Here is a 25,842-nt window from a genome sequence, read left to right on the forward strand (position 1 = left end):
TTTGTTGTTACAATAAAGAAACTGCAAATGGATCCTCACGCTGTCAGCCCATCATTACAATTTTACTGTGATTGACATCCTAAAGCACATATAATGTACTTGATAATAATTAAACTATAGTTATTAAAGTTAATACACAGGTTAGCACTTAAGTATATTCCTTTAAAGTAAATTTTTTTTTTTCTGTAATAAGCACTCTTGATTACACTTTATTTTAGGATGTCCGTGTTAGTGTAATTATACTAAGTATAATTATTATACTAATAATTGTACTGAGTAATAATAATTATACTAGAGGTTTAGGGTAGGATTAGGGTTTGGTTTAGGGTTTAGTTGTAATTATGCATTTTTATTAAAGTTGTAATTATTGTGTTATCATGCACAATTTACAGTTATTACTCTAATAACTACATGTATCGTGTAACAAGGACACTGTAAAATAGTGTTGCCACACACTTTTTAAAAGTATGCTGTTTTGTCCAATAAAATATATCATTAGCATGTAGCAGTTAATTTGTTTATTATTGGTAATAGGTATTTCAATTATTATAAATAGTTGAATAAGTTAATAAATAAAATAATGTTAAAAATTTTATGAATCGTTACATGTTAATTATTATTATTATATTTCAATAAATATAAATACATCTAAATATAATCCATTTAGAAGATCCAAAACCATCTAGCCTCATAATAACACAGCAGGTGAAAGCACAGGACATTATGAGCTACCTGGTCATTCTATTTTATTCAACTAAATAAATTTACAAAATATATAAACTGAAAAAGACTAAAATAAGTGGAGAATACGCACTGACACGTATTCACAAGGAGGCGCTACAAACTATGATTTAGACACAAACAAGAACTGATGAAACTAGAAAAAGAATAAGAGGGTAGAATGGAATTTGATGTGAAATATGTGAGTCAGTAAATGGGCAGTGGTTAGTGGTCTGAACAAACTCTTATTCATCTGGTAACTTATCAGCCATTATTACCTGTCATAACATCTAACAGCTTGCAGTTAAAATGATGTTCTTGTCTCTTCATGCCCAAACACAGTCTGCATATTTAGCCACAGTAAGATGCTCAGATCAGTTTGGTCTGTTCCAGTATCTCTGAAACCCAGACTGTTAGTGTTTGTTCAGACTGCTAACATCCACACATTTACTAGCTTTAGGCCTCTATAGTGGAGAGCAGATCATGGAGCTGCTAGTGTGTTTGTGTTACATTCAGTGATCACAGGCTGATGTTTTCAGTGTTCTCACATATCAACAACACTGACAATCACCAAAAAGATCCTAACAATCACACAGCAATGAGCAAAAAACTCACACAAACTATAAACTTTCCCAAATAAACCTTAATCTACAAACTAAAACTTAATCTACAATCTAAAAACGTATGGTATACATGAGCAATATTACACAAGTAGCTGTGCGATATGGCTGTATATCGTGGAATTATGGCATCTGTAGACTAAGTTTGATATTGTTTAATAATTTTAACGTTATATGTTGAGTCTGAACATTAACACTTCTTATAGACGTGATAAAAATTACAACCTTGTTGTATGACCTGATTGAGTGCATTGAGGGTTTCCACACATATAAAATTTAAATGATATCAGACTTTGAATGACCTTTAAGTCATTAAGTGACTAACCTTTTTGGTATTATCAGTTATTGGCGCATCAAAACCAACCACATGTATACTAGATCCCATACCCACTAAACTAAGGGTTGCAGAGGTGTAAAGTACTTGAGTAAATGCAATTAGTTACTGTACTTAAGTACTTTTTTGGCTACTTTGTAGTTGTACTGAGTATCAAAGATATTAGCAACTTTCACTCTACTTGACTACATTTTTGAACAAGTAAATGTACTTTTTACTCCACTACATCTGTGATGAGTAATGCAATTACAAATTACATTTTGCATGGCACCTAACTTTTTCTGCAGCAGTTTTTTTCTGATATAAAGAAGCAATATCACCATCTAAGGGCATTGAAGGTACTATATTTTGTGCGTTTTGCCTTTACTCACCCAAACTTGTCAACAAGGCTACTTTATGTGAATGTGAGTGCATTAGCAGGTAGTTGCTGATCGCAGGTGTTTGATTTTTGAGATGAGGAAATACAGTAGACTTTGACTATTTAATTTTACTTAACATTGCATTATTTATCCGCTATATTGACAAGACCTTTTTGAAGGATATTGATTTACTTATGAACTTTTTGGTATTATCAGTTATATCTTAAAAATAACGGATTTAATTACTTACAAGTCACATTTCGAATGGTCTTTGTAGCAATTACTGATTAACTGAAACATGAGGGAAAAAGAAAAAAACAGTAAAATAATGAGATTAAAATAAAATTTAATAAGTCATCATCATATAAAACAATTTAAAAAAAATTAATTTTTGATGGAATCATTTTTGTCACTCTTTGCTGGTAACAGATACATTTAAAATACCTCTGTCACTCTTCTGTGAACACACTCTTGTAAATCTATAAACACTCTAAACTCATTTTAAACTGTCATTTTTTCCTAAATAATAAATTACTTATATACACTGTCTATATCTTGCTGATTAAAATTAATTTCATGTCACTTTCAGTGTATATTGGATGTTACACCATCAACATTGTAATCAAGCAGCACAATATCTAATCAATACCAAATCAATTTTCAGCACTTGTTTTCATGGGTCACAAATAGAAGAATTTTACATTATTCATCAGTGAGTTCAAGTCCTCTATTAGATCAAAGTGGAAATCTGATGACATCTGTAATTCAAAAGATCAGACCCACAAAAAGATACAAACAAGAAACTGCTGTGAAGTCACACACATGACAGTGTGATCTCTGTGTGTCTCTGTGTCTTCAGTCTCTGTTGACTGTGTGACTGTGACGTCTCTGTAGCGGCTCCTTATTCACCATCAGCTGATCCTGAGGAAACTGGACTGACGACTGAGAGTCCTAAACTAAAACACACAGACAGACACATATGGAGAATGAGACATTACTGCTGTCACATCACATCAGTAAGTCAAAGTGACGATATCATAGATCACTATCTCATCTCGTACTGTGTGTAGCTGAATTCATATCGTACAGCATCATCAACTGGGTAGAACTATTATTCCAACCAATAAAGACAGATTCATGAGTACCCTGTCTGATCTGTGTCAGCTGCTCTGTGTATCTATAAATACAGCTGAACTCAATGAATGACTATCAATATGGACAGTATCTTCAAGCACTAGATACTGCAACAAAAACTCACTACCATCAGACATCAGTGTTTATAGCCGATCTATTAACTTTTATCCCAGTACTTCTGTGATCATTGAATTATTGTAAAAGAAACAATGATACTTTGTGGCTGTGAAGCTGTTTCATAGTCTGGTTAGAATTAAAGTAAATGAAAACGATGCTGTGAAGGACAGATTTAGTCTTTTCAGTGGCAAGTACTGTATAAAGGTCCTAGATCATGTCATTTACACAAATCACAACTGTTATAAAGTAATACAATTAAAAACGTACAACTTTTGACATCATCACAGGTTTTAGGTTCAATTATCATCTTTCAGGAACAATTGCATTCCTTTACTGATAAAGGACGAGCTAAATAAACTTATTAGCACATCAAAACCAACCACATGTATACTAGATCCCATACCCACTAAACTAAGGGTTGCAGAGTTGTAAAGTACTTGAGTAAATGTAATTAGTTACTGTACTTAAGTATCTTTTTGGCTACTTTGTAGTTGTATTGAGTATCAAAGATATTAGCAACTTTTACTCTCTACTTGACTACATTTTTGAACAAGTAAATGTACTTTTTACTCCACTACATCTGTGATGAGTAATGCAATTACAAATTACATTTTGCATGGCACCTAACTTTTTCTGCAGCAGTTTTTTTCTGATATAAAGAAGCAATATCACCATCTAAGGGCATTGAAGGTACTATATCTTGTGCGTTTTGCCTTTACTCACCCAAACTTGTCAACAAGGCTACTTTACATGAATGTGAGTGCATTAGCAGGTAGTTGCTGATCGCAGGTGTTTGATTTTTGAGATGAGGAAATGACTGCAGCTGGTGATGAGGCTCAAACCAGCACGCACAGTAGACTTTGACTATTTAATTTTACTTAACATTGTATTATTTATCCGCTATATTGACAAGACCTTTTTGAAGGATATTGGTTTACTTATGACCTTTTTGTGCACTTGAGCTCAACTGAAACTTGAGAGTTTGTAGACGTTTAAAAGGTTGTTGTGTCGACCTTGATTTATTGCAATACTGAGGTGTTCAATTTTATTTTCATTTTAGAAAATAAACTTGATTTCTCATCTTACAAATCAATTGTTTCTTATTTTCACTGGCATGTCTCTCAGGGGTTGAGGACTAGTCTCTCTGAGCCTACAGTCAGTACGAGTAAAATACTCAAGTACTGTTAAAATCAGATACTTTAAGACTTTTACTCGAGTCATATTGGAATTGATTACTTGTAACTTGTAGTGGAGTCATTTTCGATTTAAGGTATCTGTACTTTTACTCAAGTATGGTTTTTAGGTACTCTTTACACCTCTGAAGGGTTGCTCCCTGTAGCAGGAGAGTCTATTCTCAATATTATAAACTCCTTTTCTCTAGATCACATCCTGAGACACTTGAAGCTGGAAGTTATTAAACCTCTCATAAAGAAACCACAACTAGACCCTGATGAATTACAGACTCAAATGTTCAGTTTATGTCTAAAATATTAGAAAATTTTGCTCAATTATGCTCCTTTCTGCAGAAAAATTGTAATTATGAAGAATTTCAGTAAAATATATCTCCGATTGTGTTCGTCTGAAAGAAGATAATCATATACACCTAGGATGGCTTGAGGCTGAGTAAATCATGGGATAATTTTCATTTTTGGGTGAACTATCCCTTTAAGATGTTTTAGATGTAACCTGTCTGACTGCTGCCATTTTGATTGTTTAAATGAAGAACAATAAATTGAAGCACTGTTACTCCATCCTCTACTGTTAAGCAGAAGCTCAAGTGAACCAGAATAACGCACAAGAACAAACCTCTTCCGGAAGCTCAAATGTGCTGCGTAACCAGTGAGGTTCGTTCTCATGTTACACAGCATGTTTGAGCTTCTGGAAGAGGTTTGTTCTTGTGCGTTATTCAGGTTCATTTGAGCTTCTTCTTATGTTCGATGATCAATGTTTACATGCGAGTAAAAATTAAATCTGTTCATCACAATAACAAGCGATCGATTCTCTTCAGAAAATTTGGATTAAACTACTCAAATCATATAGATTAATTTTCTGATCTCTTTATGAACCTTTTGAAGCATCAAATTGGAAGTTGCAAAGGCAGTCAATGGAAGGAAATCTGACAGCAATCTGTCATCAAAAAGATCTTTATTTGTGTTCTGAAGATGAACAAAAGTCAAATGACAGAATTTTTATTTTGGGGTGAACTAACCTTTTAACTAACCATGTCTTGTATTACCTTAGAGCTGTATATTTTTGCTATATGGACATTACTTTTTGCCAGAGGATGGATGGATTCCCCTGATGAGCTTTTCTCCAATATCTCATTCCTAATTTCTTTTTTTTTGACGCAGTCACCTTTTGCTTCTTGATTGTAATATTTGAAACATGCATTTTCTGTAAAGTTTGAAATGATGTTTTGTTAAAAGTGTTATACAAATAAATGTAAAATAAATAAGAATGGAAAAATGCAAACATGATCTCCACTGCTGATTATGGAAGCCCTAAACGGCCATGGATTATTATCTTGTTTTATCGTGATCACAACTTTTTACAAACCTGATTCCAAAAAAGTTGGGACACTGTACAAATTGTGAATAAAAAAGGAATGCAATGATGTGGAAGTTTCAAGTTTCAATATTTTATTCAGAATACAACATAGATGACATATCAAATGTTTAAACTGAGAAAATGTATCATTTTAAGGGAAAAATAAGTTTATTTTAAATTTCATGGCATCAACACATCTCAAAAAAGTTGGGACAAGGCCGTGTTTACCACTGTGTGGCATCCCCTCTTCTTTTTATAACAGTCTGCAAACGTCTGGGGACTGAGGAGACAAGTTGCTCAAGTTTAGGAATAGGAATGTTGTCCCATTCTTGTCTAATACAGGCTTCTAGTTGCTCAACTGTCTTAGGTCTTCTTTGTCGCATCTTCCTCTTTATGATGTGCAAAATGTTTTCTATGGGTGAAAGATCTGGACTGCAGGCTGGCCATTTCAGTACCCGGATCCTTCTGCTACGCAGCCATGATGTTGTAATTGATGCAGTATGTGGTCTGGCATTGTCATGTTGGAAAATGCAAGGTCTTCCCTGAAAGAGACGACGTCTGGATGGGAGCATATGTTGTTCTAGAACTTGGATATACCTTTCAGCATTGATGGTGCCTTTCCAGATGTGTAAGCTGCCCATGCCACACGCACTCATGCAACCCCATACCATCAGAGATGCAGGCTTCTGAACTAAGTGCTGAGAACAACTTGGGTTGTCCTTGTCCTCTTTAGTCCGGATGACATGGCGTCCCAGTTTTCCAAAAAGAACTTCAAATTTTGATTCGTCTGACCACAGAACAGTTTTCCACTTTGCCACAGTCCATTTTAAATGAGCTTTGGCCCAGAGAAAATGCCTGCACTTCTGGATCATGTTTAGATATGGCTTCTTTTTTGACCTATAGAGTTTTAGCAGGCAACGGCGAATGGCATGGTGGATTGTGTGCACCGACAATCTTTTCTGGAAGTATTCCTGAGCCCATGTTGTGATTTCCATTACAGTAGCATTCCTGTATGTGATGCAGTGCCGTCTAAGGGCCCGAAGATCACGGGCATCCAGTATGGTTTTCCGGCCTTGACCCTTACGCACAGAGATTGTTCCAGATTCTCTGAATCTTTGGATGATATTATGCACTGTAGATGATGATAACTTCAAACTCTTTGCAATTTTTCTCTGAGAAACTCCTTTCTGATATTGCTCCACTATTTTTCACCGCAGCATTGGGGGAATTGGTGATCCTCTGCCCATCTTGACTTCTGAGAGACACTGCCACTCTGAGAGGCTCTTTTTACACTCAATCATGTTGCCAATTGACCTAATAAGTTGCAAATTGGTCCTCCAGCTGTTCCTTATATGTACATTTAACTTTTCCGGCCTCTTATTGCTACCTGTCCCAACTTTTTTGGAATGTGTAGCTCTCATGAAATCCAAAATGAGCCATTATTTGGCATGACATTTCAAAATGTCTCACTTTCAACATTTGATATGTTATTTATATTCTATTGTGAATAAAATATAAGTTTATGAGATTTGTAAATTATTGCATTCCTTTTTTATTCACAATTTGTACAGTGTCCCAACTTTTTTGGAATCGGGTTTGTAATTTTCTTGTGATCTTGAGATAACAAAAGTTGTTTCAAAGACTATAGAATAACACAAGACGTGCACTCTTATTGTTTTGAATGGGAGAAAGTGAAATGCGCAATATGGCGGACTAAGTCCCGCCTTCTAAATAAGAGCCAATCGCCAATTGGTACAGTCATCGCGTCAGCCGTTAGAAGCTCCGGTTCCTATAGAAACAGTCAGACGCGCGCCTCCGAAATGAGGCACAAGAGACGCACATTTAGAACTGCGCATGCGCATTAGCCTGATCCAGCCTGAAAAATAAATTTTTTTGTCATGATTCGAGCGTTTAGAAACAAAGTTTATGAGACAGTTTCAAATTTCATTGGTGATTTCAAATATTAAATTTAATCGAAAGCTTGGCAAACAGCTTTGGAGAATTTGATGTTTCCCCAGCTGCACTTGCATGCCTGAGAGGCGTTTCAAAGATGGCCACCGAGTGAAATGACTTGTCTTAAAGGGACTTTGGTTGTTTTCTCAAGATCGCAACATAAAAGTTCTTTTTACAATGATTGTTTGATTCTGAAACACACGGCACCCGGAGTCTACTGTTGCTTTAGTAACGAACACAACTTATCTGATCGATGGATAAATCATATATCTTGTGGATATTTCAGCAAAATGTTTACTTTGCTGAATAATAAAGTCTACAATAAATAAATAAATAAATAAATATAGGCTAATCAATCAATGTTCAATCAATGTACGCTAAACATTTTATTTGTGTAATTAACATGCTTAAATGATCAACAGAGCATTCAACACCTCAAGCGCAGGCGGAGTGCCTTCAGAAGGATGACAGAATATTCTATAACTATTCTAAAAACATTTAGAGCTGCGTGGATTCAACCCACTTTATTTTCATCATTCATTTGAAATAAAATTATATTACTTAATGTGTTTATTATTTTTATTCGTCATGTAGGATAGGCTGTGATATCATATGCGTTAAAATGTCGTCCTCCTCCCAGCCCTTCCATTAAAAAGAGGTGCAGTACTCCAGATTATTATTTATATAGGCTAAGTACAGTCTTGGTTGGGATGCTGTTTCAGAAGAGTGTTTATGTGTATGTGTGTGGTTTCCTACAAAGAAAAGTAGAAAATACAATAGGTTACACACTGAATTAAATGATAGGCCGCTACACATATTTATAAATCATATTTCTTATAGCCTATACACTGTGACACAGTGAGGTAAACTAACACTGAAACTGCTATGATAAAAATGGCATTTTAAAGATGCACAATAAGGTGCAAACAGAATACTATACAGTGACATCAAAATTAGTTTTAATACGCATTAAGTTTAGTATCACACCGAACGTTATTGCGGTAGTGAAACTGTGACGAGTCATGCATCCAGCAGTCAGAACGTAATGATAACAGATACACTTTCAAGCAAATTAATCATGTTCAAACATTTAAGTGAATTACTTAACGCACACAATACTGTACAAATTAAAGCGATCACAAAGAAGTAAGGTCTTCACTCTCTGTTCCAAACACCACAATTAGTTATGAGTTAAGGTGGATATATAACGCACCCCATAAGTTATATTTGGTGCTATACTGCCATCTGTTGGCACATTTGTGTAACTTAGAGAAGATTAAGTCGTGATAATGAGAAAACAACTTTTGTTATGTCGAGATCCTGAGAAAATATGAAGTCATGATCACGAGAAAACAACTTTTGCTATCTTGTGATCACGAGAAAATAAGAAAGAAATATAATTATAATCCATGGCCTCTAAGGGCTTCCATAGCTGATAGATTAATAATAGTAAATATTAAACAACTCTTACTTTGTGACTTACACACAGAGACACTGTAAGAGATGAAAATATTCATATATTCATAGATCAGTCACATCACACAACACAAGGAGGCCTATTACACTGGACTTAGTTCAATTTAAAAACACCAGGTTAACTTCCATTTATTTCTATTATAGTTGTTAAATATATATAAAAATCTACTTACAATTGTGATATAGTGTCTCCAGTTTATAATGTGGATCATTCTTTAGATCAGAGAGCAGTGTCACACCAGAAGCTCCTAGTTGATTCCCAGACAGATCCAGTTTTCTCAGGTGTGAGGGGTTTGATCTCAGAGCTGAAGCCAGAGCAGCACAACCTTCACCTGTGACTCCACAATCCCTCAACCTGTAGAGAACAATGACGCTGTGTAAACAGTGTGTAAATGACCAGTTTATTAAAGTTTGCAATAATGTGTGATATGATTTGAATGTAGTCACAAGCAATTCCACATACTTTCACACTACACTGTTTTATAAAGGAGGCCGGTTTTACATGAACTTGAGGTGAAACTGAGGGACAAACACCACACAGTGCTGAAACTAGGACTATATTGAGCCCAGAGCCATTGAAAAAAGAGTTGTGACATGCTTTGATCCGCCGCCACACGGTCACATGGGCCATTGAGTTCTCATTAGTTCCAAACAACTCTGCGCTGTCAATCTCTTTAAATGTGTTTAAGTCAGATAGACAGCAGTTTCACTATATTTGCTGCAATTTTTTTTGTAAATATTAACACATAATGTGCATTGATTACTACACTGATGACATTTACATTTATTCTGGGGAGTGATAAAGAGACAACATTAATAACACCTTAACTTAAGTGTAACTTTTTATCAATTAAATATACTATATTTTAGTTCAGTAACATTAATTTAATATTTTGAGGAGGATTTTTGGTCCTAAATAATATTTGTACAATGATCCATTAATGACCATTTAAAATAATATATTTTATAATATGTTTATTACTTATATTACAATTAGATTTCATGCTTAGCATTTAGCATGCTAATATATGTTATTGCTAGTTAATAGTTTGGCAGCTAGCTAATACAATCTTTTTCTGTCATGTGAATATAAAATATAAGACATTGAATGAATTAATCCAGTTGGGGAACAATATTAAAATCACTTTGGTGATTAACTTTTGGTGACAACTTGATTGGGTTACTTGAAAATGACTTGATTCCATGATGTTTAAATTATGTGAACAAATTATGTTTGTTTAACTGATTCATGTGGAACCGATGTACATGATTAAATCATGTAAATCCAACAAACATTTGTTCAGTGTGTTGTTTTCTTTTTTTCAAAAATAATTTTGGATTTACTGTAAATCTTTAAGAATTTCAGAGTTGAAAAGTGGAAGATTACTTACACCCTAATTTTATTATTTTCTCGGTTTATTTTCACTTTTTTATAGAGCTGTGCTCTGTTCCACTAGTAACGACTCAAGTACTCCCAAATCCTTCAGAAGGAATTGCTAATTATTTGGATCCGTATTCTAAAGTGAAAAACACAAGAACTCTCTAATAAATGACTGAAATCATTGTAAGCTTTTAAGGTTTTTGTGAGGTTTTGGATAGTAATTCCTTCTGACGGATTTGGCAACACTATTAAGTCATTACTAGACATGATCTACATTTTAGAATTAATTACACATTATGAATTATTCACATTATTAATGAGCTATATAGTATAGGGATGAGCCCGAAGCTGAATACTTCATTCAGAAAGGCACGAATAATGGCTTCAAAACAAATAACGAATAATTCTGCCAAATAATATTCAGCTGAGGCTGACACAGTCACTCCTCGTGTTTGCTGGATAACAGCTGAGCCAAGAGAAAGCATGATATACATAAACTTCTAAAATCACTACACAATATGTGAAGTGAATCAGTGTAAACACTATGAATGAAATGAGCACAAGGGCAATTCCATGCAAAGGTCATCTTTACCATGAAAAAAAGTTTTTACCAAAAGAACAAAACCTTTTTTTTTTTTAAATTGTCCATTTAGGTCTGTAATATATTGTATTAATGTGCTCTAACAGAAATTTTAAGAAAATTGCCTTGTTTATTTCATGCTTTCAAAAAAGGGATCAAAGACCCCCTTTTTTAAAACTTTATTTTAACAGTAAGCATTGTGCAGAAAGATGGAGGCATGCCTGAGAAATAAATACACTCAATTCATCATAACAGCACTGCCTGTTGAATTTATAAGGGCTGGAATAAAGAGGTCAAGACGCTTCAGTGCTCTGTCACATCCGTAACGTTTTAAAGATAGAGTTTGTCATATAACAACAATAAATACAAATAACTTGAAACTTTATATACAAAGCTAAATTATGTTTATGCTTATTAGGATCAACAATTAATTTCACTACTTTGCTCTGAACAACCATAATAAGCATTACGAACATGACCGTTACGGACGTGACTGTTACGGACGCTTCATATTAAATCCTATGCATATGACTTTACTTCTTTATATTGGTGTGATCTGATTCAGGCTTACCGTATATATCAGAACATATCCAATAATCGCAATAATCTTTGTGATTCATTAGTTTTAATATGAAAAAAGGTCATAACTTTCTAATTCTGCCAGTTTTATAACAAAATTTTAAAAATAGATGTCGCTCTTTAATAGCCTCGCGTGACATATTACTGCAGCTCCTCAGTGTAAACAGCAGATCAAGTGGATCAGGCGCACATGAACCGATCTCATCCTCTTTACCAGTTACAGAACGAAATATGAACATCAGAAGGTAAGCCTATATGATACAGTATAACTTACAGAAGAGCATTGTGTCTCATAGGACACTTCCCTCTGGATGTCGCGTTTTTACCTGTTGGTTAAAACATGAATAGCCTATTGATCACAATCCTGCGATCAAGCTAACAAAATAATAATAATTATTTTGTAATAATTTTTACTTGAAATAAAATGTTATGATTTTGACTCAAGACTTTGCTTTAAACTGTGCAAACTAGCTGAAAACCGTGTGGTCACTGAGACACAAAACATAAAACGTCTCAGGTTACGTATGTAACCATGGTTCCCTGAGAGGGAACGAGATGCTGCGTCCAAAGCACTTTGGGAATGCCTCTACGTGATTGCTTCGTGAAGCACATGTGAAATCAGTCCAATGGCGTGATGGAACGTCATAGGTGGGTGACGTCATGACCAGGAAACTATAAAGCACTCCTTAACCAAACAGTATTAGCTTCTGATAGGTCGAAGTGTTTTGGGAACGATATACCCATGCCACCACAGTAACAAGTGCCTGTCTGTGTGAAATCATGTCGTGGACACTAAGACGTGAGCACCCGTGACCCCGGAGTCGAGTCCAAGTACAGGTTATAAAACCTGAAAAACATGTGCGGCGAGGACCAATCTACCGCTTCACACACTTCCGAAAGCAAAGCCTTAGAAGCAGCCATACTCCGAGTTGAGTGAGCTCGGACCATAAGAGGTGAAGGCTGACCAGCTGACTCATAAGCCAGTGATATAGCCTCAACTATCCACTTACTCAAAGTCTGCTTAGATGCAGGGTACCCTTTCCGCGGGGACCCGAAACACACAAATAATTGATCTGATTTATGCCACAGGGCAGCTTTGTGGACGTAAGCATCTAAGGCCCTAACTGGGCAGAGCAGATTTTGTTTCTCCTGGTCCTTCAGAGTGCCACAGAGGATACGAGTTACCCATGGGTGTCTCCCAATTGAAGTACCATCTAAAGGAGTGTGGTAAGCAGCTATGGCCGCCACATACACCTTCAAGGTGGACGGGAATAACCCTGCAGAGAATCGGTCTTGCAAGAACTCCAGTACTGACCAACTGGGCAGTTAGCTGGGTCCAGCATGCGACTCCTGCACCATGAAGTGAAAACATTCCACTTTAGGGCATACAGCCTCCTCATGGAGGGAGCTCTGGAATGGAATATGGTCTCTACAACCTCGGTTGAGAAACCTGAACCTATGAGCTGGGCCCCCTCAGAGGCCAAGCCCACAGTTTCCATAACTCCGGCCAGGGTTCAAGAAGTGAACCCCTCACCTGAGAGAGAAGGTCCCTCCTGACCGGAATCTCCCACTGAGAGCCGTCGAGGAGAGACACTAGGTCCGAGAACCGTACTCGGCCCAGCCAGAACGGGGCTACTAGCAAAAGATGGACCCCGTCCCGGCATACTCTCTCCAGAACTGGATACATGAGGGAGTAAAACGCTGGACAGTAATTAGTCTCTCAAGATGCAAACAGATCCACTTCCGCTTTCCCCAAAGCGCTTCCCACAGGAGCTCCACCACCTCAGTGTGAAGTCTCCACTCCCCTGGCCTCAGCCCCTGCCTCAACAGGATGTCTGCTCCCTGGTTCAAGAGGATCTGGTGTGTCAAAGGCATAATGGGCACGAGCGCAGACCCCCTTGATGGTTTATATATGAGACCACTGCTCTGTTGTCTGTGCGGACCAACACATGGTGGCCCCTCAGGTCTTGGAGGAAGTGCTTGAGTGCCAAGAACACAGCCATCATCTCCAGCTGGTTTATATGCCATGAAAGATGATGGCCCCACAACAGACCCTGAGCTGAGCGACCACTCATGATCGTCCCCCTAGCCGGTGAGGGACGCATCCGTCGTAAGCATTACATGACGACAAGGAGCTCCCAACACTGGCCCTTGGGAAAGAAACCAAAGTTTTTTCCACATGACACAGGCACGAAGGCATCGCCGTGTGATCCTGATCATGCGAAACGGGTTTCCCCTCAGGGAGAACCCCTTGGTTTTGAGCCACCACTGTAAGGGTCTCATGTACAGCAGGCCAAAAGGTATCCAATTGGACGCAGGTGCCATCAGACCCAAAAGTCTTTGAAACTATTTTACAGTGAGTGACTGACCTAGCTTTAACTTGTTTACGTCTATGAGAATAGAATCTACTCCAGCAGGAGACAGTTGTGTCTGCATCGTAGTTGAATCCCATACTACACCTAGAAAAGTTGTTCTCTGTACTGGAGATAAAACAATCTTCTTGGCGTTTAGCCTCAACCCCAACATTTTCATGTGAGCGAGAACAGCACAGTTCAGCAACAGAACGAAGCTGAACTGCTAACTGTTCTGATTGTGCCAGAATGAGCCAGTCGTTAATGTAGTTCAACACATGAATGCCCTGGAGTCACAAAGGAGCCAGAGCTGCATCCACGCATTTTGTGAACATGCAAGGAGATAAAGCTAGACCGAATGGAAGAACCCGATAATGGTATGCTTCGTCTCCAAAAGCGAACCTCAAGAACTTCCTGCATTTAGGAAGGATGGAAATATGGAAGTATGCGTCTTTTAGATCTATCGTGACAAACTGGACCTGATTTGTTACATGATTTGTCTCAAAGCGAGCATTATGAAATTGAGCTTCTTGACAATGATATACCTTAGATCTAAAAAGGGAAGCAACCCTCCATCCTTCTTTGAAACTATGAAGTACCAGCTGTAAAATCCCTGCTGGGAGGAGGGACTCGTTCCATTGCCTCCTTTTGCAGAAGAGCCTGTACCTCCTGTTCCATGACCAGAGCCTGCTTGGGGATTACCACTGTGGACAAAACCCCTCTAAACCTGGGAGGGCGAAACCGGATCTGAATTGAATACCATTTTTCTACTGTCTGCAGGACCCATTGAGATATATTTGGTAGAAGTTTCCACGCTACCAAAAATCTATTAAGGGAACCAGTCTCTCAAGACTAGTCTCTGGTATAAGACGAGTGGCCAACACGGTTCCCTGAAGCGGTGAACCGGCAGGGAACAACCGAACTGGCCCCTCTGAAATCCTCCTCAAAGGGAGCAAATGTCCTAGAGCCGCTACGTTTCCGGGCAGACACTGAGACATATGTTCGCTGAGAACCGCTGCGCCCTGAAGCACACGAGGTGGCAGGGTTGGCAGAACAGCTCCCTGAGAGCACCGAGGGGAGACAGGCACCGTGTAATGAGGTGAGCAATGACTCGCCCTGGAGGGGATTGCCACTAAGGGAACCAGTCTCTTGAGACTGGTTTCTAGTGCTACACAAGCGACCAGCTCAGTGCCCTGAAGCGGCGAACCGGCAGGGAACAACTGAACTGGCCCCTCTGAGACCTTCCTCAGAGGAAGTGAACATCCTAGCGCCGCTACGTTTCCGGGCGGATACTAAGACATTTGAGACATCTGAGGGCACGGAGAGCAGACGGGCACCGTATAATGAGGTGTAATCCGACTCAACTCAGAGGGGACTGCCCTCAGAAGCCCAGCACATCTGGCGTCAGGCCTTCTTAGCGATAAGGACGGTCCTCAGATCCGGCCTATCAAGAAAAGACTTCGGCTGTGAGCGCCCACCCGATCCCCAGTCTCTCTGCGGGGGAGCTCAGGTGGCAACGTTCACCTTTTTCTTTTTTCTCTTTTAAATTCTTCGGAATTTAATGTTGCCAGATATCAAACAGAGAAGTAAAAACGGTCTGGATGAAAGGCTGAATATAATGTATTAATACAGACATCTAACTGCTGAAAAGTATTTACCATTTAATTCCTCAAAAATTAAATGCAGCCATATCAACCAGACAAGTAAAAATGGTCTGGATGAGAGGCTGGATACAGTATTTTCATACAGACATATACTTTTCAAAGCAGATAATATTTCATTTAATTTTTAAATTAAATGCAGCCAGAAAACAAACAGACAAGAATGGCTGAATTTAGAATGCAAAATAATTATAGCTCGTAATAGTTTGCATGCAAGCGATAGGGACAAGAGAGAAAGGAAAAATCCCGTCTGCTCAGTTCCCTCCAAATATATATAATATATACAGGTGCTGGTCATATAATTAGAATATCATCAAAAAGTGAATTTATTTCACTAATTCCATTCAAAAAGTGAAACTTGTATATTATATTCATTTATTACACACAGACTGATACATTTCAAATGTTTATTTCTTTTAATTTTGATGATTATAACTGACAACTAAGGAAAATCCCAAATTCAGTATCTCAGAAAATTAGAATATTACTTAAGACCAATACAAAGAAAGGATTTTTAGAATTCTTGGCCAACTGAAAAGTATGAACATGAAAAGTATGAGCATGTACAGCACTCAATACTTAGTTGGGGCCTTTTGCCTGAATTACTGCAGCAATGCGGCGTGGCATGGAGTCGATCAGTCTGTGGCACTGCTCAGGTGTTATAAGAGCCCAGGTTGCTCTGATAGTGGCCTTCAGCTCTTCTGCATTGTTGGGTCTGGCATATCGCATCTTCCTCTTCACAATACCCCATAGATTTTCTATGGGGTTAAGGTCAGGCGAGTTTGCTGGCCAATTAAGAACAGGGATACCATGGTCCTTAAACCAGGTACTGGTAGCTTTGGCACTGTGTGCAGGTGCCAAGTCCTGTTGGAAAATGAAATCTGCATCTCCATAAAGTTGGTCAGCAGCAGGAAGCATGAAGTGCTCTAAAATTTCCTGGTATATGGCTGCGTTGACCTTGGACCTCAGAAAACACAGTGGACCAACACCAGCAGATGACATGGCACCCCAAACCATCACTGACTGTGGAAACTTTACACTGGACCTCAAGCAACGTGACCTCTCCTCTCTTCCTCCATACTCTGGGACCCTGATTTCCAAAGGAAATGCAAAATTTACTTTCATCAGAGAACATAATTTTGGACCACTCAGCAGCAGTCCAGTCCTTTTTGTCTTTAGCCCAGGCGAGACGCTTCTGATGCTGTCTGTTGTTCAAGAGTGGCTTGACACAAGGAATGCGACAGCTGAAACCCATGTCTTGCATACGTCTGTGCGTAGTGGTTCTTGAAACACTGACTCCAGCTGCAGTCCATTCTTTGTGAATCTCCCCCACATTTTTGAATGGGTTTTGTTTCACAATCCTCTCCAGGGTGCGGTTATCCCTATTGCTTGTACACTTTTTTCTACCACATCTTTTTCTTTCCCTTCGCCTCTCTATTAATGCGCTTGGACACAGAGCTCTGTGAACAGCCAGCCTCTTTTGCAATGACCTTTTGTGTCTTGCCCTCCTTGTGCAAGGTGTCAATGGTCGTCTTTTGGACAACTGTCAAGTCAGCAGTCTTCCCCATGATTGTGTAGCCTACAGAATTAGACTGAGAGACCATTTAAAGGCCTTTGCAGGTGTTTTGAGTTAATTAGCTGATTAGAGTGTGGCACCAGGTGTCTTCAATATTGAACCTTTTCACAATATTCTAATTTTCTGAGATACTGAATTTGGGATTTTCCTTAGTTGTCAGTTATAATCATCAAAATTAAAAGAAATAAACATTTGAAATATATCAGTCTGTGTGTAATGAATGAATATAATATACAATTTTCACTTTTTGAATGGAATTAGTGAAATAAATCAACTTTTTGATGATATTCTAATTATATGACCAGCACCTGTATATAGTTGTATTTAACCCGTCCGTTATGGCCTGTTGAAAGTACCTTGTTGATGTTTTTACACTATTAAATGTCCTTTTAATGTTTTTTTTGTTGAACGGTGAGTAGAATAATGTCATCTCATTGTACCCAGTTTTAAAAAAAAAAAAAAAAAAAACGTATAATTGCGTTCATAGAGCGAGTCTTTCACTGACTGTTTACAGCTTAACGGAAGTTACACCCATAATTCGCGCAAAGCGTCATGGGGCGTGGGAATAAGGTGGATAGTTTTCCTGGTCATGACATCACCCACCTATGACGTTCCATCACGCCATTGGACTGATTTCACATGTGCTTCACGACGCAATCACATAGAGGCGTTCCCAAAGCGCTATGGACACAGCGCGAGTTCCCTTGAAATGGAACTGACATGATTGCGAGTGACAATCAGTTCACATGACTATGGGAGAAACTTGCAATTTTAAACTGCTATATGATAAACTTTAATATTTGTTAATGTTTTTTAGCAAGCAGTTCTGTTAGAAGGAAAATCGTAGTCTCTAAATTGATTCTTGAACAATGCACACACTTGTCAATATGAGAAATAGGTCTAAATTAATCCATAACATTTTGCAATAAGTTGATTAATTGTGCAGTCTTACCATACTGGTATCCCAGATTTCAATATTTGGTGCTTTAAATGCCTGTCTGAGGTCTCTGTGAAAGTTTTAAAGCAGTCTTCTGTGCCCCTTTCAGTCACCGTCACGTCCGTAACATTGTTTTTTCCTCATAAATGCGAACACGAAAAATGAAATAAAATTATTATTTTATGCTCTGTGGAGAGCCAACCCTTCTTCATTCGGTGGACAGTATTACTTTTGGTTTGCGCAGTGTAATTCACAGAATTCCTAAAAAATATGTTGTCACCCAAAACTTAGTGACTTTTTTGTCACGTCCGTAACGCATCCCTCATCTAAAATATAAAACGATTGTATAGACTGACTTTTTTCTAATGTCTGGACTCCTTTAGTAAGGGCTTATGGATAAACAGACGGTTCAATATGCTGGTATTAAATGCATTTTCTGAGAATTTATATTTCAGGTTTTGACCCAAATGTCACGTCCATAACGCTGGAATTGCCCACAAATCAAATATCCGTGCTGCTTTTGCCTCTTCATGTCTCTCAGAAATCAGAGCTTGGCAAGAGTAAATCAACTAAAATACTACATCATACACAGTCTACTATTCGATGTGTATATTTAAATTATTTAAACCTTGAACGATAAGCACAGCAAGATCACCAATCAAACAGCTGCGAGTCTCTCAGAGACCAAACCAGCTCTCTGTCAAGAGTAGCCTAATAATCAACTAAGATACACATACATTTTCTACTTGATATTTAAATGTTTTAAACTTTGTATTATTTGATAGGTTACATGTCTCTCTCTCTCTCTCTCTCTCTCTCTCTCTCTCTCTCTCTCTCTCTGGCATTTATGCAGGTATATTTCGTATAATTTGTTCAGATTTGCATTTGTATGCATAGTAAAAATTTTCTTTTCTTTTCTTTTCTTTTCTTTTCTTTTCTTTTCTTTTCTTTTCTTTCAACTTCCATGTTCTCTAATTGGCTATTTATATTAGTCATACTGTATATTTCTCTTATTTAACATTTATTAACATTTTAATATTAGGCTACTGTTTTAGTTAGAATTTTTTTCTAGTACAAAAATTTGGTTTTGTTTCATTATTACAACATATACTTTTTTCTTTATTTGCATAGAAAGAATGGAAGTGAAATGTGACAACATGCCCCGTAGGTGGGGCACATTGTAACATGACCATATGACATCTTAAGATGTTATCTGATCTAATGAAAGAAATATGCAAGACAAAGTAAAAACATTCTGACAATATAAATGCAATTATTAACTTTTTCATATAAAAATGTGTTTTTTAAATAATTAAAAATAAATTAATTTTGGAGTTTGACAATTCGCGCATGCACACAAAACAACAGCATAATTTAAAAATGAAACTGATGCATAAACACATTCAGACATTCTCTGAAATTCAGAAATCTTTGGAAGATATTACTGAGCATTTATTTAAAAATAGCAAAAGCAAAAAATAGCAACATTTCTTAAGTCAATTTTTCGTATTTGAACCTCAGACTAAAATAATTTAATATGACAAAATATTGACTAAATTTAAAGAATATTTAAAAGAAATATGAAAATGAACACTGGTAACAGATCATGAGATCAGTCATTTGTGTACACCTGTCATTTGTGTGCTGAGATTTAGTGTTTACAGAACATTTTACAAGCTAATTTTTTGCCTAAAATTTACATCAAATGATTCATCTTACTGAGGGCAAAGACACGTGTGACTATCAGAGAGATGATCTTACCACAGTGTCTCCAGTTTACAGTGAGGATCCTCCAGTACAGCAGAGAGCAGATTAACTGAATCTCCTAGTTGATTTTTAGACAGATCCAGATATCTCAGGTGTGAGGGGTTTGATCTCAGAGCTGAAGCCAGAGCAGCACAACCTTCATCTGTGACTCCACAATATCTCAACCTGTAGAGAACAATGACACACTCTTCACTCTCTCAGTTCAGATCAACAGGCACAAGTCACAGTTCTACACAGATCATTAAATATGTTCCATTAGAGATTTATTTAAAAAAAATAAAAAAATAAAAAAATATAGAATATGAACAGATACGAACACACCCCTTCTGTCACAGTGTCTAGCTGTTGTGCCCTTGTTGTGCACAGAGGGCACTCCTTCCCCTTCCACTTTGACACTGCTATGAACTCTCTTTTCCAGTGTCTCTGTATTTAGTTGTAGTTCCCTGTCTGTCTACTAGAGAGCGCTCTTCCCTTCTACTGTGTTTCTGCCCTGAACTCTATTTCCCAGAGTCCTTTTGCCCAGTTCTCATCTGGGTTGATTGCCCTCAGCTGGCTCTCATTTGTCTGTCTATTTAAGTTGTGTTTGTTTCTGCATTTGTCACTGAGTTTTTGTATTGTCAAGTATTGGTCTTATGACTTTCTGTTATTTCGGATCTCTTGTGGTTTTGAAACTTTGCCTGCCATTTGGATTTCTACGGAGCCCCGGACATGACATGCAGGAAAAAAATAGTAGGCTAAATCATGCACATGATTTATATTTCGTTCCCTCGATTTACTAAAACGTGTGCACGATTTACTATTTCGTTTGATGATTTATAAATTGAGGGAACGAAATAGTAAGTCGTGCGCACAATTAAGTAAATCGAAAATTACGTCATGTGGATGGTGCACGAATGCGGATGGCCGAAGTATACCCGGGGCTTAAGCGTGCAGTCAGTTTAGTGGGGGCTAATTGAGAATGAATGGGGGAAAGTCACGTGAGAAGAGGCAATGCCTCAATTGCGCTAAGATTGGATATGATCGGTTATGTGCGATAAATCCCGCCTCTTGTTTTCGTGCGCATTCTCATTGAATCGGCCTGAATGAAGACAGTGATGGTGTTAATGGGAAGACTAATTAAAAAGTAAGTAAACAACTGTCACTTAGATATCACCGCTTTGTGTCATGTCAAAATAAACCCGAAATGGCCTGAAAACATGATGACTGAAGGGGATTTTAGTGAGCAATCAGTGTGTTGAAATTAAAGGTACATCTTTGTGTCTGTGAGTGAGTGACCAGTGTGTACAAGCTTGATGACTGCTAAAAATAAATTGACTATTAAAAATAAAAGCTTAATATTAGTATAAAAATAATATATATTGTTTAAATTGTTACTGCCTTTAGTTATTATTTTGGAATAAATGTAAAAATGTGTAAAAACACTAACTTGATGAAATTTATACTTGGTTTAAATAAACAGAACATTACATAGTGTAAAAATAACAAAATAGAATTGTATTTGGTTTCTCTTTTTATGTAATGTTAACTTAAAATTGTGTAACAGGGACATAAATGAGGACTTTGCCTCATCATTTTGAAACACCACCGCACACCACTGATATATATATATATATATATATATTGTAACGAGCCATCACACGAGTTGGGATCCATCAGCAGGCTTTAGCAGGGAACAGGCAGAATCTTAGTCGTTGAACAGGCAGAGGATCAGGGCAGGCAGATAACAATCACAGTCCAGTAAACAATAAACAGTCCTAAGGCAGGCAGCAGAGAATCGTAAACAGGGATGAATCAGGTTCAGCAACAGGCAGACAATCAGAATAATAAACGCTCAGAAATGTACACCGTGGCAATACAAGACCTCGCAATGAGGGAGAGGTTGCGAGCGGCTTAAATAGTCCAATAAATAGGTTTCAGCTGGATGTGATGATTAGTCCAAGGTACGGGGCAGATGGGAAATGTAGTGCGTGTGAGTGTATGTGTGTGTGTGTGTTAGTATTCGGGAGAGGGCGCCCTCCGATGGTCAGAGGAGGGAATAGGGACCTGATAAGCCTCCTCGCCCTCCACCATGATGGGTAAGGGGCCCTGCTCACCAGACACCTCCTCCCCCTCCTCGCTGGGACCATCGGCGGGCTTGAGCAGGGATACATGAAACATGGGAGAGATACGGAAATGGTTAGGTAATGCAAGGCAGAATGAAACAGGGGTAATTTGACTCCGATTCATCCAGTCGTTTACCGCAGGGACATCAGTGGGTTTGCCGGACCAGGGGAATAGAGGTGGTTGAAATCGAAGGATGCATTGGAACGGGCTTAATCCAGTAGCTGCCTTACAAATGGAATTTTGTGCATATTCTGCCCACAAGAGATATCTGGCCCAGTCATTCTGGTGGCGATTGCAGTAGAGCGGAGGAAGCGTGTAAGTTCCTGGTTGAGTCGTTCAATTTGCCTATTGGACTGTGGGTGGTACCCAGAGGTGAGACTGACGTTAATGTTGAGAGCCTGACAGAAGGCTGACCAGAGGCGTGAGGTAAACTGGGGTCCCCGATCTGAGACAATATCCTCAGGCAGGCCATATATGCGGAAGACCCAATTGCACAGGAGCTCAGCAGTCTGCATGGCTGTGGGTAATTTAGGCAGAGGTATGAGGCAGCAGGCTTTGGAGAATCAGTCGATGGCGGTGAGTATGGTGGTGAAGTTGTTGGATGCTGGTAAGTCTGTGACGAAGTCTATGGTGATGTGGGACCAGGGGCGTTGAGGAAGAGGTAGAGGTTGTAGGAGACCGGCGGGTAATTAATGGGAAGGTTTGTGCATGTTGCATACGGGACATTGTTTGACGAACTGTGTTGTGCTTGGATGGTTCAGGGTTGACCACCAGAAACGGTTTTGAAGCAAATAGATGGTGGCTGTGATTCCAGGGTGGCCTGAAGAAGGCAGACTGTGTACCATTTCCATGACACGGCCGCGGAAGTTTTCGGGGATGAAGACTTTATCAGGAGGGCATTCGACTGGAACTTCACTCTGGGCATTGATCTGTTCCAGTTCGGTCATTATGTCCCATTGAATGATAGCAACAACAAGAGAGGATGGAATAATGGTTTCGGGTAATTGGGGTGTGAGTTCACCCTCATATTGTCTGGACAGGGCATCAGCTTTGGTATTCTTGGAGCCAGGACGGTATGTGACAGTGAAGTTGAAGCGGGAGAAGAATAATGACCAATGAGCTTGTCTGGGATTGAGTCTCTTGGCTGTTCGGAGATATTCGAGGTTCTTGTGGTCAGTTAGAATGACAAATGGATGTGTAGCTCCCTCCAGCCAGTGGCGCCATTCCTTGAATGTGGCTTTCATAGCCAGCAATTCGCGATCACCTACATCATAATTCTGTTCTGCTGCCGTAAGCTTTCTGGAGTAATAGGCACATGGATAGAGTTTAGGCGGGTTACCTTGTCTTTGAGACAGCACAGCGCCCAGGCCAGAGCTGGAGGCATCCACTTCGACCACAAACAGGAGAGTTGGATCAGGATGATGCAAGATGGGAGCCGTAGTGAAGCGATCCTTCAGTTGCTGGAAGGCTTGGATGGCTGTAGGTGACCAGATGAGGCGGTTGTGACCCTTTCTTCAACATGTTCATTAGAGGACCGGCTATGGTACTGAAGTTGCGAATAAAACGTCGATAGAAGTTTGAGAAGCCCAAGAAGCGTTGCAGGTCCTTGAGGGTTGTGGGTTGTGGCCAGTTGAGGACAGTGGAAACTTTCTTCTCATTTATAGCAATGCCGTCAGGGCTGATGACGTAACCAAGGAATGAGATTGATGTCTGGTCAAATTCACATTTCTCGGCTTTGGCATATGACTGGTGTTGAATAAGTCTCTGGAGAATGGCTCTGACTTGTTGGATGTGATCCTCCATGGTGTCAGAGTAGATTAGTATGTCGTCGATGTAGACAATGACGAATTTGTTGAGCATGTCTCTGAAAACGTCGTTGGTGAGAGCTTGGAACACGGAAGGACTGTTGACTAGCCCGAACGGCATAACAAGATATTCGTAGTGCCCAGTGGGTGTGGAAAAGGCGGTTTTCCACTCATCCCCTTCTCTAATTCTGATCAGATTATATGCACTGCGGAGATCAAGCTTTGTGTAGTATTTGGCGGTGTGTAACTGCTCTAATGCTGCTGGAACCAGGGGTAACAGGTATCTGAATTTAAGGGTGATGCCGTTAAGCCCACGGTAGTCGATGCAGGGTAGGAGACTACCATCTTTTTTACGCACGAAGAAGAAGCCTGCGGAGGCAGGAGACGTGGATGGATGGATGAACCCCTTCGCCAACTCCTCCTCAATGTATTTCTTCATGGCCTTAGACTCGGGTTGAGACAGGGGAAATATACGGCCCTTGGGAGGAGTGGACCCTGGAATGAGGTCAATGGCACAGTCGTAAGGTCGATGAGGAGGTAGTTGAGATGCACGCACCTTGCTGAAGGCTATGGCCAGGTCTCTGTACTCGGTGGGCAGATTGAGATCAGTGGTTGGTTCAGCTGGTTCAGCAGGCTGGATTGTTCTGACAGGAAGAGAGGACAGATGAGACAGACATTTGTGGTGACAAGATTCGTTCCAGTGAGTTATCTGACCCTCTCTCCAGGAGATTTTCGGATTATGACGGCGCAACCAGGGCAGACCCAGGATGATAGATGTTGTGGATGTGGGCAGAATGTAGAATTGGATGGTCTCGGTATGGAACAGTCCCGTTTGCATGGTGAGTTGTTGGGTGATGGCGGTAACTCATCCAGTGCCCAGCGGTCGACCATCTATCGCCTCCACTGTCAGAGAAGAAGAGCATTCGATTAAGGCAATGTGATGAAGCTGAGCAAAGCCCTGAGACATGAAGTTACTCGCAGCACCAGAGTCCAGTAATGCAGAGGTTGTAATGCGTTGATCATTGAACGTGAGAGTTATGGGCACAGTAACACACATGTCTGAGTTGTGGCGTTGATTAATGACACTCACCGGCCTCAGGTTCTCAGATCGGGGACGGGCTGAACAGGCGTTTCTCATATGACCAGGACTACCACAGTACAAACAAAGTCGGTGAGTTAGCCTCCGATTTCTCTCTTCCTCAGACAGATGGTAGGAATTAACCTGCATTGGTTCAGTGTTATCATGGACAGTAGGAGGAGAGGAACGAACATTACGAGATTGAGTGTTTTTTCTGGATCGAATGAGGTTATCAATCTGTATAGCCAGCTCTATGAATTGATCCAGATTCCTGCCCTCATCACGGCAAGCTAGCTCTGCCTGTAGTTCATGAGATAAACCTCTTCGGAATAATACTTTGAGTGTGTCACTCACCCAATTTGTCTGTGCAGCAAGTGTTTGGAAGGCAAATGCATACTCAGCTGCTGTCCTCCGCCCCTGGGTGAGTTCCATTAAGCGATCGCCAGCCCCTTTACCCTCGCTGGGGTGATCGAAAACCTCCCAAAATCTTTGCATGAAGGAATCAAATGAGGGGAAAGCTGACCCATCTTCTCTCCATACCGCCGTAATCCACTCCAATGCCTTGCCAGTAAATAATGAACAGACGAAAGCGATCTTCCCTGCCTCGGTGGTGTACAATGCAGGCTGTTGACTGATGAAGAGAGAGCATTGGAGAATGAAGCCCTTACATTTAATTGGATCGCCGTCGAATTTCTCAGGGAGTGACAGGCGGGGATTCCCCAGCGGCGGCGTTTCTGCCGCGTGGGTAATGACGGCTGCGGCGG

At 39.4% G+C, this 25,842-nt stretch overlaps 2 protein-coding genes across 3 annotated transcripts in view; both read right to left on the reverse strand.

Annotated features, from left to right (window-relative positions):
* The window catches only part of LOC127505683 (NACHT, LRR and PYD domains-containing protein 12-like), a 312,016-nt gene that overhangs the window by 184,778 nt on the left and 101,396 nt on the right, over positions 1–25,842 (reverse strand). Inside the window, exon 8 of the mRNA XM_051881370.1 lies at positions 20,087–20,257. Within this exon, the coding sequence (XP_051737330.1) occupies positions 20,087–20,257 (171 nt within the window). The remainder of the gene's footprint in view (positions 1–20,086; positions 20,258–25,842) is intronic.
* apbb1ip (amyloid beta (A4) precursor protein-binding, family B, member 1 interacting protein) overlaps positions 1–25,842 on the reverse strand; it is a 182,204-nt gene that overhangs the window by 15,194 nt on the left and 141,168 nt on the right. The window lies entirely within an intron of this gene.

Source organism: Ctenopharyngodon idella, chromosome 23 (assembly GCF_019924925.1).
Source record: "Ctenopharyngodon idella isolate HZGC_01 chromosome 23, HZGC01, whole genome shotgun sequence".
Taxonomy (NCBI): Eukaryota; Metazoa; Chordata; class Actinopteri; order Cypriniformes; family Xenocyprididae; genus Ctenopharyngodon; species Ctenopharyngodon idella.